At 48.1% G+C, this 15075-nt stretch overlaps 1 protein-coding gene across 1 annotated transcript in view; it reads right to left on the bottom strand.

The window, feature by feature from the left end:
- Positions 1 to 9534, bottom strand: part of KL (klotho) — a 98564-nt gene extending 89030 nt beyond the window's left edge. Inside the window, exon 1 of the mRNA XM_082244552.1 lies at positions 8711 to 9534. Within this exon, the coding sequence (XP_082100678.1) occupies positions 8711 to 9415 (705 nt within the window). The 5' untranslated portion in view covers positions 9416 to 9534. The remainder of the gene's footprint in view (positions 1 to 8710) is intronic.
- Positions 9535 to 15075: the final 5541 nt, after the last annotated feature.

Genomic DNA, 15075 nt, shown 5'->3' with positions numbered 1-15075 from the left:
ACTGACCCCCCTTCACTGACACCTTCACTGGCACCTACACTGACCCCCCTACACTGATCACCCCTACATTCCCACATACACTGAGACCTACACTGACCCCACACACTGACAACTACACTGACACCTACAATGACCCCCCTACACTGACCCCACACACTGACACCACACATTGACCCCCTACACTGACACAACACACTGACTCCCCTACACTGACCCTCTACACTGAGACCTACACTGACCCCCCTTAAAATTACCCCCTACACTGACAATTACAATGACACCTACACTGACCCCCCTACACTGACCCCCTTCACTGACCCGTCTACACTGACACCTACTCTGCCCCCACTATAATGACCTCCCTACACTGACCCCCCATACACTGACCCCCCATTACACTGATGCCCCCATACACTGACACCTACACTGACCCCCCCATACACTGACACCCCCTACACTGACCCCCCATACGCTGACACCTACACTGACACCCCCTACACTGACCCCCCCATACACTGACACCTACACTGACCCCCCCATACACTGACACCTACACTGACACCCCCCTACACTGACCCCCTACACTGACAACTACACTGACACCTACACTGACCTATCTCCCCCCTCCCATGTCCACTTCCCTGGGTCCCCAGGGCCGACAGCACATCACTCACCTCTTTCTGTGTCCAGACACTGGCGACTTGAGGAGGCGATCTGGAGCGGAGGAGAGACACAGTGTGTCAGCAGCAGCAGCCAGCGTGTCAGAGTCAGCAGCCAGCATGGAGGCAGCCGACCCGGACAGCAGGGAGAGACTCCAAGAGCGGTGCTGCACATGCACCGTGCCACCGGCTGCCATCTTCACCCATGACCAGCCACGCCCCCTGCCCGCATGTGACACATTCAGCGTCTGCCCCTCGCCCTGCACAAAGAGGCAGTAAAGCAGCCAAGTGCAGGAAACAGCAGGCGAGCGGGCCGCCGGACGGGGCATTGTCACAATAAATGGATGGGGGACACTATGATCTTGCGGATGGCGGGCGTGGGATGCACCCCAGTAAATGTTGCGTCCGATGCCAGTGGCCCCCTCCGCACCCCCCACGCTACGCCACTGTCCCCTCTTGAAGATTCCTGGGATGTATGATATAATTTGCCTATTCCTAGAAACCAGGAAGTAACTGAAGAAATGTAAAAAAAGTAAAAAAAGTAAAATAAGTATGTATAATATACTTGGCTATCTATTTACTATTGTTAGCAGAATTAGAATTGCAAATAGTCATTGTTGATTGACAGAGTGAATTTTCAACTTTAAGGTATACCTAAAGGCAAAACATATGGTATATGAGTAGAGATAGTTTGGTGTAATTTTTTGGAATCACACTCTAGCTGCCTCCCAGGGGCAGCAGCCCCAGTATAACTAGACTCCTGCCAGAAGAGGAATGAACACTCCTGAAAGGCATCTCAAACATATATCACCTCTGAGGATTATCTGGGGCAAGATAAATTTTCATACTGGACATTTAACTTTCCCTGACCTATGTTCTGGAAGCTTCTATCAGAAGCAGGTAGGAAAAATCAAATGCCCAACTAGGAAGCCTAAGGCCCCTTTCACATGGAGCTCTGCAAAGGGTAACATCCTGCATCCTCAGCAATAGTAATTGGGATGTGGGTTCCAAACAACCTTCCCCTCAGAGTCTCTGACACGGATGGACCAAGCCTGTCTAGATCCATTTGGGCGGCGGACCTCTACACAGTCAATGTAGATAGCCCGCCCTAAGTTCCAAATGGCTTTAACAGACTGGAAGGTTTTCCACAATTCAGGCTTAGACTGGTTGCGGTGGGGTTTTGGGATGTAGAGAAAGTCCCACACAGCCTCGTCCCACCAAGCCTTTCTCCTGGCCTCTATCTCCAGCATTATCTCCCTAGGAGCATAAGGATAGTCATATTCATATTCAAAGGCCACCTTCTTCTGTATCAGCTGTTGCATTCTGGAGAACCTGGGGAGGGTTTGTTTGTTGCCTCTCCCAGGCGGGGAATACAGGGTCTCCTTTCTTGTGATGAGGGAGGCATAGGCCTAGTTTTGTTCCAGAGCCCGGGCGTAGGTTTGAGGTGGGGATAGGTCTGGGACCCATGTAGCGTAGGCCTCGCAGAACCCCAGAATCTGGCACACTGACCATGTACCACTGAATCCCTTGTCTCCTCATCAGGGATGCTAAGACTGCCTGAACTGCTCCGTTCATCTGTTCCCCAGTCCCACTCTGTCTCCTCTTCCGACTTCCAGACATCAATTCCCTCCTCCAAGGATCTACTGCAATGTTGGAAGCTAGGAGACCCCACGTCAATGGCCCCGGCCTCTTCCTCACTGCTCACACTCACAGTCTTTCCCACCACAGGCCATCAACTCCCCTCTGCCATTGTTTGAACGGTGCTGGTGTCTGCCACTGCAGTCTTCCATGCATAAGGTGGCCGCTCTTCGGCCCTTACTACCTGAATGAACATTACCTCTGTAGTGCGGGTCTCCCTCACTTGGCACACTGTAGTGCAGGCAGGTGCCACTGGTCCCGGCCAAGCACTCCTCTTCCTCTGCCCACAGGAATTCCCGGTTCAGAAGCTGACAGAGCACGAGTGACTTCAGTCTTCCACATCACATTCAATCTTCTGGGCTGACCGTCACTCTTCTCTGCCCGCAGCAGCAGATTGCCACAGTGCCCACACTGGCTCCAAACTTGCAGCCGCATAGTAACATTTAGACACTGACTACATACCAGACCCAAATGTTCTACGCCAGCTCCGGTACACAATGCCAGCCATCCGTCGGGCACAAGTCGCACCCCAGTATCCCACAGGGTTGACATCGGCATACCAGTCCACTCCACAAGATCTCCGCCAACACGTGGGATAGCCTCCGCGTTCCAGCTCACTCCGGCACCTGTCATCTTGCTCCTCCACACATGTGTCTCCCTCTCAGCTACACCTGAAAGTGGTGGCAATTTGTAGGCTCCCTTCCTTCTTCTGGATTGGCTGTTCATGGGCGGCGACTCAACCCACAACTCCAGTTTAGCTGATTCTTTGGCGGTGGCGCCTCCTGCTAGGCAGATCCCTTCAGCGCGCGCTTTCCCTTGCGACACAGTAACCTTTTCACTGCCGCTCCAACTCAGCTCAGCCAGCATGAAGATCACTGTACAGCAGATCGTGCTTCTCAATCCGCACGCATCCGCCATCCTTGTCTGCACCTGGGCCTCAGTTGCACCTCCATCTCGCCAGGCGAACTGATCTCCCTTGCTATTTTGGAGAATTGTCCCGCTGTCAGGCATTGCATGGCCGACATTTCTCTTGATAGCACATGTACAGACAGCACTCACCATGCTGTCTTGGAAAAGTGTCCCGCTGTCATAAATTGCACAGTCAACATTTTTCTCCATAGTGCATGTCCAGACATGGCCCCTGGCAAACCGATCCACGTGCCCTGGGCCGCCACTTTCTCCATCCACAATTGCACCGATCACTGTAAAGCAGGCACAATCCTTTAGTACAGTATGATGCATCTCTTTTCCTCCAACTCTCCTGCACATTTCTTGAAAGAACAGATTACAGTTTTGACAAAAGTCCATCCGTTGCTGTTGGCAACCATCACTGTGAACCTGATTCTTCATCCCACTCTCCCTAATCCCTGTATAGCAGGCATCACTCTCCTTCTTGGCACTCCAGCACATTTCTTGAGAAAGTATGACGTTATTTTGCAAGATTTCTCGGCCTTTGCCATTAGCGACCATTGCGGTAACCCAGGATGATATCCCGGACGAGCCCCCAAATGTAGCACTGCCCCCTTGAGGGCTGCTGGATTTTCACACCTTTAGGACCCCTAGAATTCAGGTAGCAACTGCATGCAAAATTTTAACACTCTACTTCCTTGGCTCAGTCAATGAACAGTCTAGGGGTGGTTGTTTTTGTTGTTTTATTTGATATGGGATGTTAGAAGGGATGAGTGGGATACTCCAACACTTGAACTATTCACAATGCTGAGGACTTCTATCTGAGAATGCGGCAAGGCTGCAGCTTTATCCTGCCACTAGACGAATCTGAGGTAATGTTCCTTTAGTACTTATCTTCAGGGCACACGACTAGTACCCCTTTCTATCCACCAGCTGACACCCGTCCACTGACTCTACTCCAGAGTGGCCCCCTTCCTGGCCGGGCCCTTAGGCACGATCCTCTGTACTCACGATACTGCTTTCCAGGGTTCTCCAGTGCCTCAACTCCTTCAGTAAGCTCTCCTGGACCTCTGGGTTCAGCTCCACACTTCTGGCTCACCAAGTCGACTGCCTGTGACCATACATCAACCACTGAGGAAGAGGAGGCAGCTGCCACCCTCCTTCCGGGACTCTGCTCCCCAGCCAAAGACCTTGAGCACATGGCCACTGGCTTTTTATACTACACCCCACAATGCACAGAGACAGCAGTCTGTGCCAATCCCTGGGGCTGTATAAAAGCCTGTGTGCCCATTGGTCAGGTTTCCTCCACTGTGCAATGTGCCTCCCCCATTGGACCAGTGGGGACACTCCCTCAGACCACATGAATCACACACTGAGCACATTGAGCAGACCTAACTCACAGATCCTGCTCCCTGTTAAGCAGAGAGAAATATAGAATTTACCTGCTGCTCCTCTGATAGGCAGACAGAGCCAACAACCATACTCCCTCTCTAGCATCTACCTAGGAGGGTGCTACACATGTCAAAAAGAAAACAAATAATAAAAAATGTACCCTTCAAAAAATTGTATGCCCACCAAAAATATTTTTTTTGGATAGGGGAAAGTTTAGAAGCCCTGCTGGGTTTTTACTGCAGAGAGACTTACCCATACTTAACACACTTCTGTGACCTGAAAGTCACATGACTTACAGTGCAACTTTGCCAGTGTTTTGCGGGGGACTTGATGCGACTTATGTGCTACTTTGATGCAACTTTGAAACGACTTTCAGAGAAAGCCTGAGTAATCTTCCTGTAATGCTGGATCCAAATCACATCAATATAGATTAGGATCAGACTTGGAGGCGACTTACAATAAAGTCTATGGGCACAAGTAAGGTAGAAGTTGCCTTGAAGTAGTACAGGAACCTTTTCTAAAGTCGAAGCGACTTCAGTAGTGCTAATTAAGACAGCTCTCATTGACTACCATGGGATTTCAAATGTCATGGGACTTGGGGTTTCATAAATTGAATCCCAAGTCGTGGCAGTGTGAACCGAGCCTTACTGTTCTGCTAACAAAGGTTTAATTGGATAAGAATTTAGGGAAAATCTGCAACAAAGGCACTGACAGTGATAAAAAAATAGATAGAGATAGATAGATAGATAGATAGATAGATAGATAGATAGATAGATAGATAGATAGATAGATAGATAGATAGATAGATAGATAGATAGATAGATAGATAGATAGATAGATAGATAGATAGAAGAAAATAGCCAGCACGGCAGTTGCATATCCAATGATGAAACGATTTCTGTATCCTTGTTGCAGATTTTCCCTCAATTCCTGTCTGGTGAAACTGTTGTCATCGTGAAATTAGTTCAGGGAAATTTTTTTTAACCCCGTATGGACCGCCCCATGCAGATATACTGTGGCAGGGCTGCCCGTCTGCGCAAAATTACGTATTTGTAAGTCATTTTGTGCACCGGGTCTGGGGCGCGCAAGTGCGCTACCGGTGACCTGCTCCCTCTTTGATTGGACATAGTGGGAGCCAATCAGAGGGTTCAGTGGACCCGATGTTCGCTGGCACCTGGCGATCTTTACCGAGAAATGCAGAACCACGGTCTGCCCATGTAAACAAGGCAGACTGCCGATCAGAGGAGAATATCGAGATTTTGTGTTTCTGCTAAGCAATAAAACAGCTCTTTGTCTTCATCCAGTCAAAGCATCCCTCACACAGTTAGCAAGCACTCCCAGGGAACACATTTAAAGATTTAATCACCCCTGTTGTTAACTCCTTCCCTGCCAGTGTCATTAGTACAGTGACAGTGCATTTTTTTTAGCACTGATCACTGTATTAGTGTCACTGGTCCCCAAAAGTGTTACAAGGTGTCAGATTTGTCCGCCACTAAAAAACGCTGATTGCCGCCATTACCAGTAAAATTCCATAGTTTGTAGACACAATAACGTTTGCGCAAACCAATCAATATACACAAATTTTTTTTTTTTTTTTTTTTTACCAAAAACATGTAGCAGAATACATATTGGCCTAAATTGACGAAGAAATTAGATTTTTTACATTTCTTTATTGGGAATGTTTTTAAAGCATAAAGTAAAAAAATATTGTTTTTTTTTTTCATATTGTCGGTCTTTTTTTGTTTAAAGCACAAAAAAAAAGAAAATGCAGAGGTGATCAAATACCACCAAAACAAAGCTCTGTTTGTGGGAAAAATAGGATATCAATTTTATTTGGGTACAGCGTCGCACGACCACGCAATTATCAGTTAAAATAACGCAGTGCCGTACTGCAAAAAAATGGCCTTGTCATGACCTTCCGGGGCTGAAGTGGTTAAAGGAGCCCTGATTGTAGTCAAAATCTACCAGGGGTTCTAATCCTTCCCTGCTCTATCCAAAATCAGAGAAAAAACCCTTTTTGGTTAGGTATACACCTTAAATACTATATGTTTAGTCATACAGTGCACAAAGCAAACTTTGAATGCTGACATCTGATACACTGCTATGGGTATTGCTTGTACCACTTTCAGTCCTCGACTCTCAAGCTGCTACATCCCTAATAGTATGGTGGCTCTTAACCCACAAAAAAAAAAAAATAATTAAAAAATTTCAGTCAGCAGCTACAAATACTGTAAGGACCCTTAACTATCCAAGGATCTAGCACTGTCCTCACCCGGGCCGGTTCTTTGCTGGTCTTCGGGTCCCAACATCAGTATGTTTACTAAGGGAAGCCGACATGCGCAAGCCGCAATATGCTGTGTGAATAGTCCCGCAGCCTTCTGGGAACTGTGACATGTCCTAGAAGGCTGGGGGCAAAGAGCGGGGGCCAAAACTAGGTAACGGCCCCCGAAAAAAATAAAAATAATGTGCCATATGGGGCAGACGGGGACATAAATCAGAACATCACTCTTAGGGTTAAGTTACACATTAATGTCGGATTCTAACATATGCCATCCCAGTCTGGCTCTAAAATCTAAAAATATTGTGTATGCACCATTCCCCCCAAAAAACCTTACTAAGATAGGTAAATTCATTTATTCGCAATGGGTTCCTAGGGTTCACCAGAGGTTGCTAGGGGATTCCTTGACTTGTGACTGATTAACCTTCCATTTTATGTCTTCATATTTTCAGGGCCAATGCCACTTGGCAGAGTTGGCAGCATGACACCAGTGATCTTCCTATCTGTCTGTAAGGGAATGTTGCCCTCTGAAGACTGATCCAGATTGCTTTTCAAAGGGCGTTTGACAGGCAGCTGGAGGCACTATGTTGCCTTCTCACTGCCTGTTTTTAACCCCTAAAGGTCAACACACCTTGGGTTTTGACAGTGTATAATTCTTGCTGCACCGCAAAGCAAAGCATTGTGACCACGGCAAGTATACAACCTCATCTGGCTAACTTGCAACTTAAGGGGGGAGGTTGGAAATAGCAAAAACACAGCCCAACTGCATTTTCTTAACCCCCAAACTTAGGTTTAGGGTAGCCTTTTTACAACCACTGTAGGGTTGCATTTTTCCTTCTGACCAGCATAGTTAAGAGGTTTTTCTTCAATTTAACCCTCCCCAATTGAACCCCAATGAATTGGTTTTAGTAAGGTTTCCCCAAGATGTGAAAATTATTTTACGTGTTCCTCTGCAATAAGGTGGTTGAGAACAACTGGATAAATGTATAAAAACAAAAGGAAACTGGTAAATACAGTACATATGGAAACTGGTGACTATCCTGATGACAGTTTGAGAGAGATTTACTAAAACTGGGGCACATAGTAACCAATCAGCTTCTAATTTCAGCATGTTCAGTTAAGCTTTGACAATAAGGTCCCTTTCAAACTGGCTTTCCGACCAGGTCCGCCTGTCAGTTTTTCAGGTGGACCTGATCGGATGCTCCATGCAGCCATATGGAGCAACGGATTTCAGTGGTGACATCCCTGCTGAAACCCGCTGCTCTCTGATCCGATCCTGTCCGTGAGAAATCTAGACGTATGGAAACCCTATTTTCCATCCATCTGTCTGGAGGATCGAATTGGATAGGATTGGATGAAAACGGACAAGCGATCCATTTTCATCCAGTCTCCCATAGAGGAGAGCAGGGATCTGACAGGTCCATCTCTGCACAGAGAGCAGAGACGGACCTGTCATCCGCCTGGTCACCCAGGATCAGCGGACTGATCCCCCGCTGACCCAAACAGAGTCCGCCGGGCGGAAAGCCGGTGTGAAAGGACCCTAAAACATAAAAGCTGATTGGTTACTATGCACAGCTGCACCTGATTCTATGTGCACCAGTTTTAGTCAATTCCCCTCCCCCTCCCCCTTTATGTTATATCATAAAAACTTAACTTGCCCAATACTACATCTATTCAACAGGTGCATGATCAGAAAATATCCAGTACATAGACAGGAGAGATTAAACATTCAAAAATGTAACATATTTTAAATTTCATGTAAAGGGTAACATTCTTTTTTTTTTTTTTGGAATATAAATATAGACACAAATACACACCTCCTCCTACACCTTACCTTAATAAGATTGTGTCCAGCTCTGTACCCAAGCAGTTTATCTCCTTTGATGCCAGGAGGTAATTTACCAGTGGAATACCCATGCCATGCCACTACATATGGGTTGTCAATGGTAATCCAGTACTTGACATCCTTTCCAAAGAGCTTGAAGCATGCCTTGGCATAAGCTTGGAAGATGTCCACCATGGTCTCATTGAGCCATCCACCATACAGGTCCTGCAACCTTTGGGGTAAGTCCCAGTGGTAGAGGGTGACCACGGGCTCTATGCCCACCTCCTTCAGCATGTCAATGAGAGCCCGGTAATAGGAATGCCCTGCCTGGCTGTGCCCATCTTCTGTCCCATTAGGGAATAGCCGGGACCAGGAGATGGAGAACCTGTAATGGGACACCCTCAGGAACTGGAGAGCACCCTTGTCCCTGAACAGGTTGTTGTAGCTGTCACTGGCTACATCTCCAGTGGCTCGTCTTTCTTTGTGGCAGTAGGTGTCCCAGATGGACGGTGCCCTGCCATCCTGCCTCCAGCCACCCTCTACCTGATAAGCAGATGTGCCCACAGACCACATGAAGCCCGGGGGGAAGGTGTCATAGAGGAACAAGTTATCCTTAGGGTAAGGTAGATTGGCAAACCTTTCCCATACATTCTCTGCATTCCCATGCCAGACGCAGCATGCCAGCCACAGGACTATTGCCCTGACACCTGTCATCTTCCAGGACTGCCTTTGCTACTGCCACGATCCAGATGGATTTATCAGGTGCCAACCATGAGCTGCGATCAGTCCCGTATAGCAGGGAGGGACTGGCCATTAATAATTAGCCAGGAGCTCAGTAAGTGCAGATTGTACTGTGACTGCGCTGTGCTGCTGAGTATCACTTCTCCCCCCTCCTCCTCCTCCTCCTCCTCCTCCTCAATGACATATATACAGGGATACAGGGGCACCCAGGACTGGACAGGGGAAAGGTGCTGCAGGGACTGGCAGAGGACAGGTACACATTATTGAATCATATCAAATCATTTCCAAACACAGTGGGGGAGATTTACTAAAACTGGTACACAAAGAATCTGCTGCAGCTGTGCATTGTAACCAATCAGTTTCTAACTTTGGCTTGTTCAATTAAGCTTTGACAATAAGGCCCCTTTCACACAGTGACCGTTCAGATCTGCCTGTTCGTTTTTTTGGCGGATCTGAACGGTCCCCCCATGCATTCCTATAGGGCATCGGATGTCAGCGGAGACATGTCCGCTGACATCCGACCCGATTCGATCCGTCAAATCTGGACGGATGGAAACCCTATTTTCCATCCGTCCAGCGGATCGGATCGGATGGGATCGGGTGAGAACGGACTGACGGTCCGTTCCCATCCTATTTTTCCCATAGAGATGCATGGGGAACTGACAGCTGTGTCTCCGCACACAGCGCAGAGACACAGCTGTCATCCTTCTGCTCAGCGGGGGATCGGCGGCTCGATCCCCCGCTGAGAAAAGCGGAGTCCGTTTGATGGACATAGTGTGTGAAAGAGCCCTAAACCCTCGTTCACATTGGATCGATTTGACAGGTCTAATCGCAAGACAAGTCAATAGCACTCTTCCAATCATTTTGACTTTGCAACGCCGCACCTATTTCCAAATGTAGTTCCTACACTACTTTTGGCAACTTCAGGTGTGACTTCAATAGAGATCTGTGCGTGAAGTCGCACAGATCTCTTTCAAGTCGCACCCGAAGTGGCACTGAAATGTGGCTTTGAAATCGTGCGAGTTCAGACGAAGTCGCACAATTTTTAAAGCCATATGTAACCCGGGTTCACACTATTGCGATGCGGGAACCAGCATGATTCCAGTGCATCGCATCTCTCTCCCAGACAGTTCACACTTCCCTCTGCGAACCACTACAGGTGTCAATACAAAGTTAATGACGCCCCCAGTTCGGTTCGAAGATCGCAGTGCGAACTTTGAGTTCGGACAGGAATCGGATCTCATGGGTGTGAACAGCCATGCAGTCCGATTCCAGTGCAGAAAAAAAAAGTTCCTGCAGCATTTTCGTGTGAATGCAATGTGAGTTCAGCCATACAAATTGGATGGACATGGTCAGCATGGGACATGGGGATGGACATGGTCAGCATGGGGATGGACATGGTCAGCAACAATACTCAGGTATGCCGTGGCGTTTAACCACTTGCCGACTGCCGCACGACTATTTACGTCGGCAGTCAGCCCCTCACAGGCAGAGCGACGTAGTACTACGTCGCTAGCCTGTGAGGGTCTAGGGAGCGAGCGCGCACCCCCGGAGGCGCGCTCCCGCTCCCGCGCGGTCACGGACCCCCCCGCGCGTGTGACCGGCGAACCGATGTCCGCCGGTCACTCAGCGATCGTCGGTGCAGAGGGAGAAAGGCAGGCGGCTGATGTAAACAAGCCGCCTGTCATTCTCCCCTGTGTAGGAATAGTGATCATACGGGGCTACTATGTAGGACCGTTGATCACTGTTCCTACACCTCAAGCCACAGCCAATCACAGTTAGAATCACGCCCCTAGGGACACACATAACCCCTCCCTCTCAAAAAAAAAAAAAAAGTTAACCCCTTCACTGCCAGTGTAATTTTACAGTAACAGTGCATATGTATAGCACTGATTACTGTAGAAATGTCACTGGTAACCCCAAAAGTGTGAAGCATGTCAGTCAAGGGTCCGATCTTTCCGCCGCAATGTCGCAGTACTGCAAAAAAATCGCAGATCGCCACCATTACGCGTTTAAAAAAAAAAAAAATTACACAAATCTTTCCCTTTGTTAGTAAACGCGATAACTTTTGTGCAAACCAATCAAAATACGCTTTTTGCGTTTTTTTTTTACCAAACATATGTAGCATAAAACAAATTGGCCGAAAATGTTAAAAAATTTAGATTTTTACCTTTTTTTTGGGGGAATTTCATATAAAAAATGTGAAAAATATTGTTATTTTTGCAAAATTTACGCTCTTTTTTTGTTTATAGCGCATGATCAAAAAATCGCACAGGTGATCAAATACCACCAAAAGAAAGCTCTGTTTGTGGGAAAAAAAGGACATCAATTTAATTTGGGTACAGCGTCGCACAACCGCGCAATTGTCCGTTAAAGTCACGCAGTGCCGAAACGCAAAATAGGCCCTGGTCAGGAAGGGGGTAAAATCTTCCGGGGCTTAAGTGGTTAAACAATGTTCAATTGGTGCTAAGGGGCCTAAAGTGTGCCAAGAAAATATCCCCCACACCATTACACCACCAGCCTGAACCGTTGATACAAGACAGAATGGATCCATGCTTTCATGTTGTTCATGCCAAATTTTGACCCTACCATCTGAATGTAGCAGCTGAAATTGAGACTCGTCAGACCAGGCAACGTTTTTCCAATCTTCTATTATCCAATTTTGGTGAGTCTGTGCGAATTGTAGCCTCAGTTTCCTGTTCTTAACTGACAGGAGTGGCACCCACTGTTGTCTTCTGTTGATGTAGCCCATCTGCTTCAAGGTTCGATGTGTTATGCATTCAGAGATGGTATTCTGCATACCTTGGCTGTAACGAGTGGTTATTTGAGTTATTGTTGCCTTTCTATCATCTCAAACCAGTTTGCTCATTCTTCTCTGACATCTGACATCAACAATGCACTTTTGCCCACACAATTGCCGCTCACTGGATATTTTCTCTTTTTCGGACCATTCTCTGTGATCCCTAGAGATGGTTGTGTGTGAAAATCCCAGTAGATCAGCAGTTTTTGAAATACTCAGACCAGCCCCTCTGAAACCAACAACCATGCCGCGTTCAAAGTCACTTGAATCCCCTTTCTTCCCCATTCTGATGCTCGGTTTGAACTTCAGTAAGTCATTTTCACCACATCTAGATGCCTAAATGCACACTGATCAGTCATCAATAACATTGATTGTCTCACAAGGCCACCTGAAACTGTTGTGAGGTATATTAGACAGCAAAAGAACATGTAGTCCCTGAAGTCGATGTGCTGAAAGCAGAAAAAATTTGCAAGCTCAAGGATTTGTGTGACTTTGACAAGGGCCATATTGTAATGGCTAGATGACTGGGTCAGAGTCAGAGCCAGGGCCAGCCTTCAGGTGTTCAGGTGCCCTGTGCGAGCTAATCTTGTGGCACCCCCACCCCCCAACCTCACCCCTCGCTTCCTCGCCCTCAACGCTCGCACGGGTGAGCCAGTAGAAGCACCAAAGGGCAGCAAAGGGGGGGGGTGTCCCCTCCCACTGCCTGTAAAAAGAATCAACTGCCGCTGTGATTGTTCTTACGGTGAAGGGAATCGCTGGTAGAAAATAATGATATCTGAATGATGCCTTAAGCTTCTGGCAATATTCAGATATCCACACTAAAGCCCAGGACGATACTGGGCCTGGGGGAAGGGTGCAGGAGATGCAGGGGCTGCTGGCATGGTACAGGAGATGCAGGGGCTGCTGGCATGGTGCAGGAGATGCAGGGGCCGCGGGCATGGTGCAGGAGATGCAGGGGCTGCGGGCATGATGCAGGGGCTGCGTGAATCGTACAGGAGATGCAGGGGCTGCGGGCATGGTGCAAGAGATGCAGAGGCTGCGGGCATGATGCAGGAGATGCAGGGGCTGTGGGCATGGTGCAGGAGATGCAGGGGCTGTGGGCATAGTGCAGGGGCTGCGGGTATGGTGCAGGGGATGCGGGCATGGTACAGGAGATGCAGGGGCTGCGGGCATGGTACAGGAGATGCAGGGGCTGTGGGCATGGTACAGGAGATGTAGGGCTGCCGGCATAATGCAGGGCTGTGGGCATGGTAAAGGAGAGGCAGTGCTGCGGGCATAATACAGGAGATGCAGTGTTGCAGGCATGTTACAGAAGATTCTCCTGGAGAATCTCCTGTACCATGCCCACAGCACTGCATCTTCTGAGGAGATGCAGGGGTTGCGGAGGGGGTCTAACTTACCATCTGGTGAGGTGCCTTGGCTTTGCATTTAAAAATGGCACCGCTCAGCGCCAGTACGTTACCGCGCATGCGCCATCTGCCCAAGGATAGTTGAGCGTGTACGGGCTTTACCGAGCGGCGGCAGAGCATGCAAAGTACACCTTTTGGGCCGGCCATGGCCATTTTTTTTCAGGTGCCAGTGCCGCGATGCTGCGTTGTCTTGAGCCAGCCTCAGGGCAGGGGGACTTGCCCTGGCAGTGCCTGCTGTGACTCGTCAGACAAGTCTCGTCCTGTGAGTAACTGACTGTGAGCTGTGATGGACGCACAATGCCCCTGTTGCCCATGGCGCCCTGTGCAGCCGCTCAGCTCGCACACCCCAAAGGCCGGCCCTGGGCAGAGCAACTCCAAATTGATAAAAAAAATGAATGCTGGTTCCAACAGAAAGGTGCAGTTGTTTATGTATGGGCTGTGTATCTGTAGACCGGTCATATGTTGACCCATGTCCACAGCCAAGAGCCTACAATGGGCTCTTGAGCATCAGAACTGGGCCACTGAGCAATGGAATAAGGGGACCTGGTCTAATGAATCAAGTTTTAGTTACACTTATCTGTGGAAGACATGGCAACAGGAATTCAGGATGCACTATGGGAAAAAGGCAAGCAAACGGAGGCTACACTCTCCAGTTTTAGTAAATTAACCCTAATGTGACTTACAGGACTTAAAAGAGAAGTTCAGGAATTTAAAAAAAACAGACATACACATCAAGGTGGATGCAGCATTACTCTGATGCTGCATCTGTCCTCCATTACCTCTACACCGAGAACTTAGCGAAGACAACTGATCGCTCAGTTTTTGGTCTTCAGTATATAAAGTACAGTAAAACTGCAGGAAAGGGCACTGGGGGGCAAACTAATATCAGAATCCCAGAATCCCAGTCAAGCACTACCTGCTCGGAGTTTGCATGTTCTCCCTGTGCTTGTGTGGGTTTCTTCCTAACTCCAAAGACACGCTGGTAGGTTATTTGGCTCCTGTCTAAATTGGCTCTAGTATTTTATTTTTATTTATACACTGTGATTGCTTGCTACAGTGATCATCACTGTAACAGCAATTGTTTGAATTGTCATGATTGGTTTTCATTCATGACTCATTGTTTACTATTTAGATGCTGTGATTATCCATAGCTATCACATAGTACAGGGTGCTGTGATTGACCCAGGTACCATGTGATCACAGATGACCAATCACAGATCACACACAGTAGTAAACAATGTTGTCATTAATGGATTCCATCAACGACTGTTGTTTGCTAGGTGTCATGTGATTGCACAGCGATAACGTAGTATCTGGGTCGCTCACAGTGGCCCAATACAAAGCACCGCAAACTGCTTTGTCCGATGGATAAAGAGGTCGCAGATCGCGCTCCTGCGTGCCCCAGGGTACAGGTACGTCACGGT

Source organism: Pelophylax lessonae (assembly GCF_965119305.1).
Source record: "Pelophylax lessonae genome assembly, chromosome: 2".
Classification (NCBI taxonomy): Eukaryota; Metazoa; Chordata; class Amphibia; order Anura; family Ranidae; genus Pelophylax; species Pelophylax lessonae.
The sequence above is the reverse complement of the archived record's forward strand: the minus strand, read 5'-3'. Positions and strand labels throughout refer to the sequence as shown.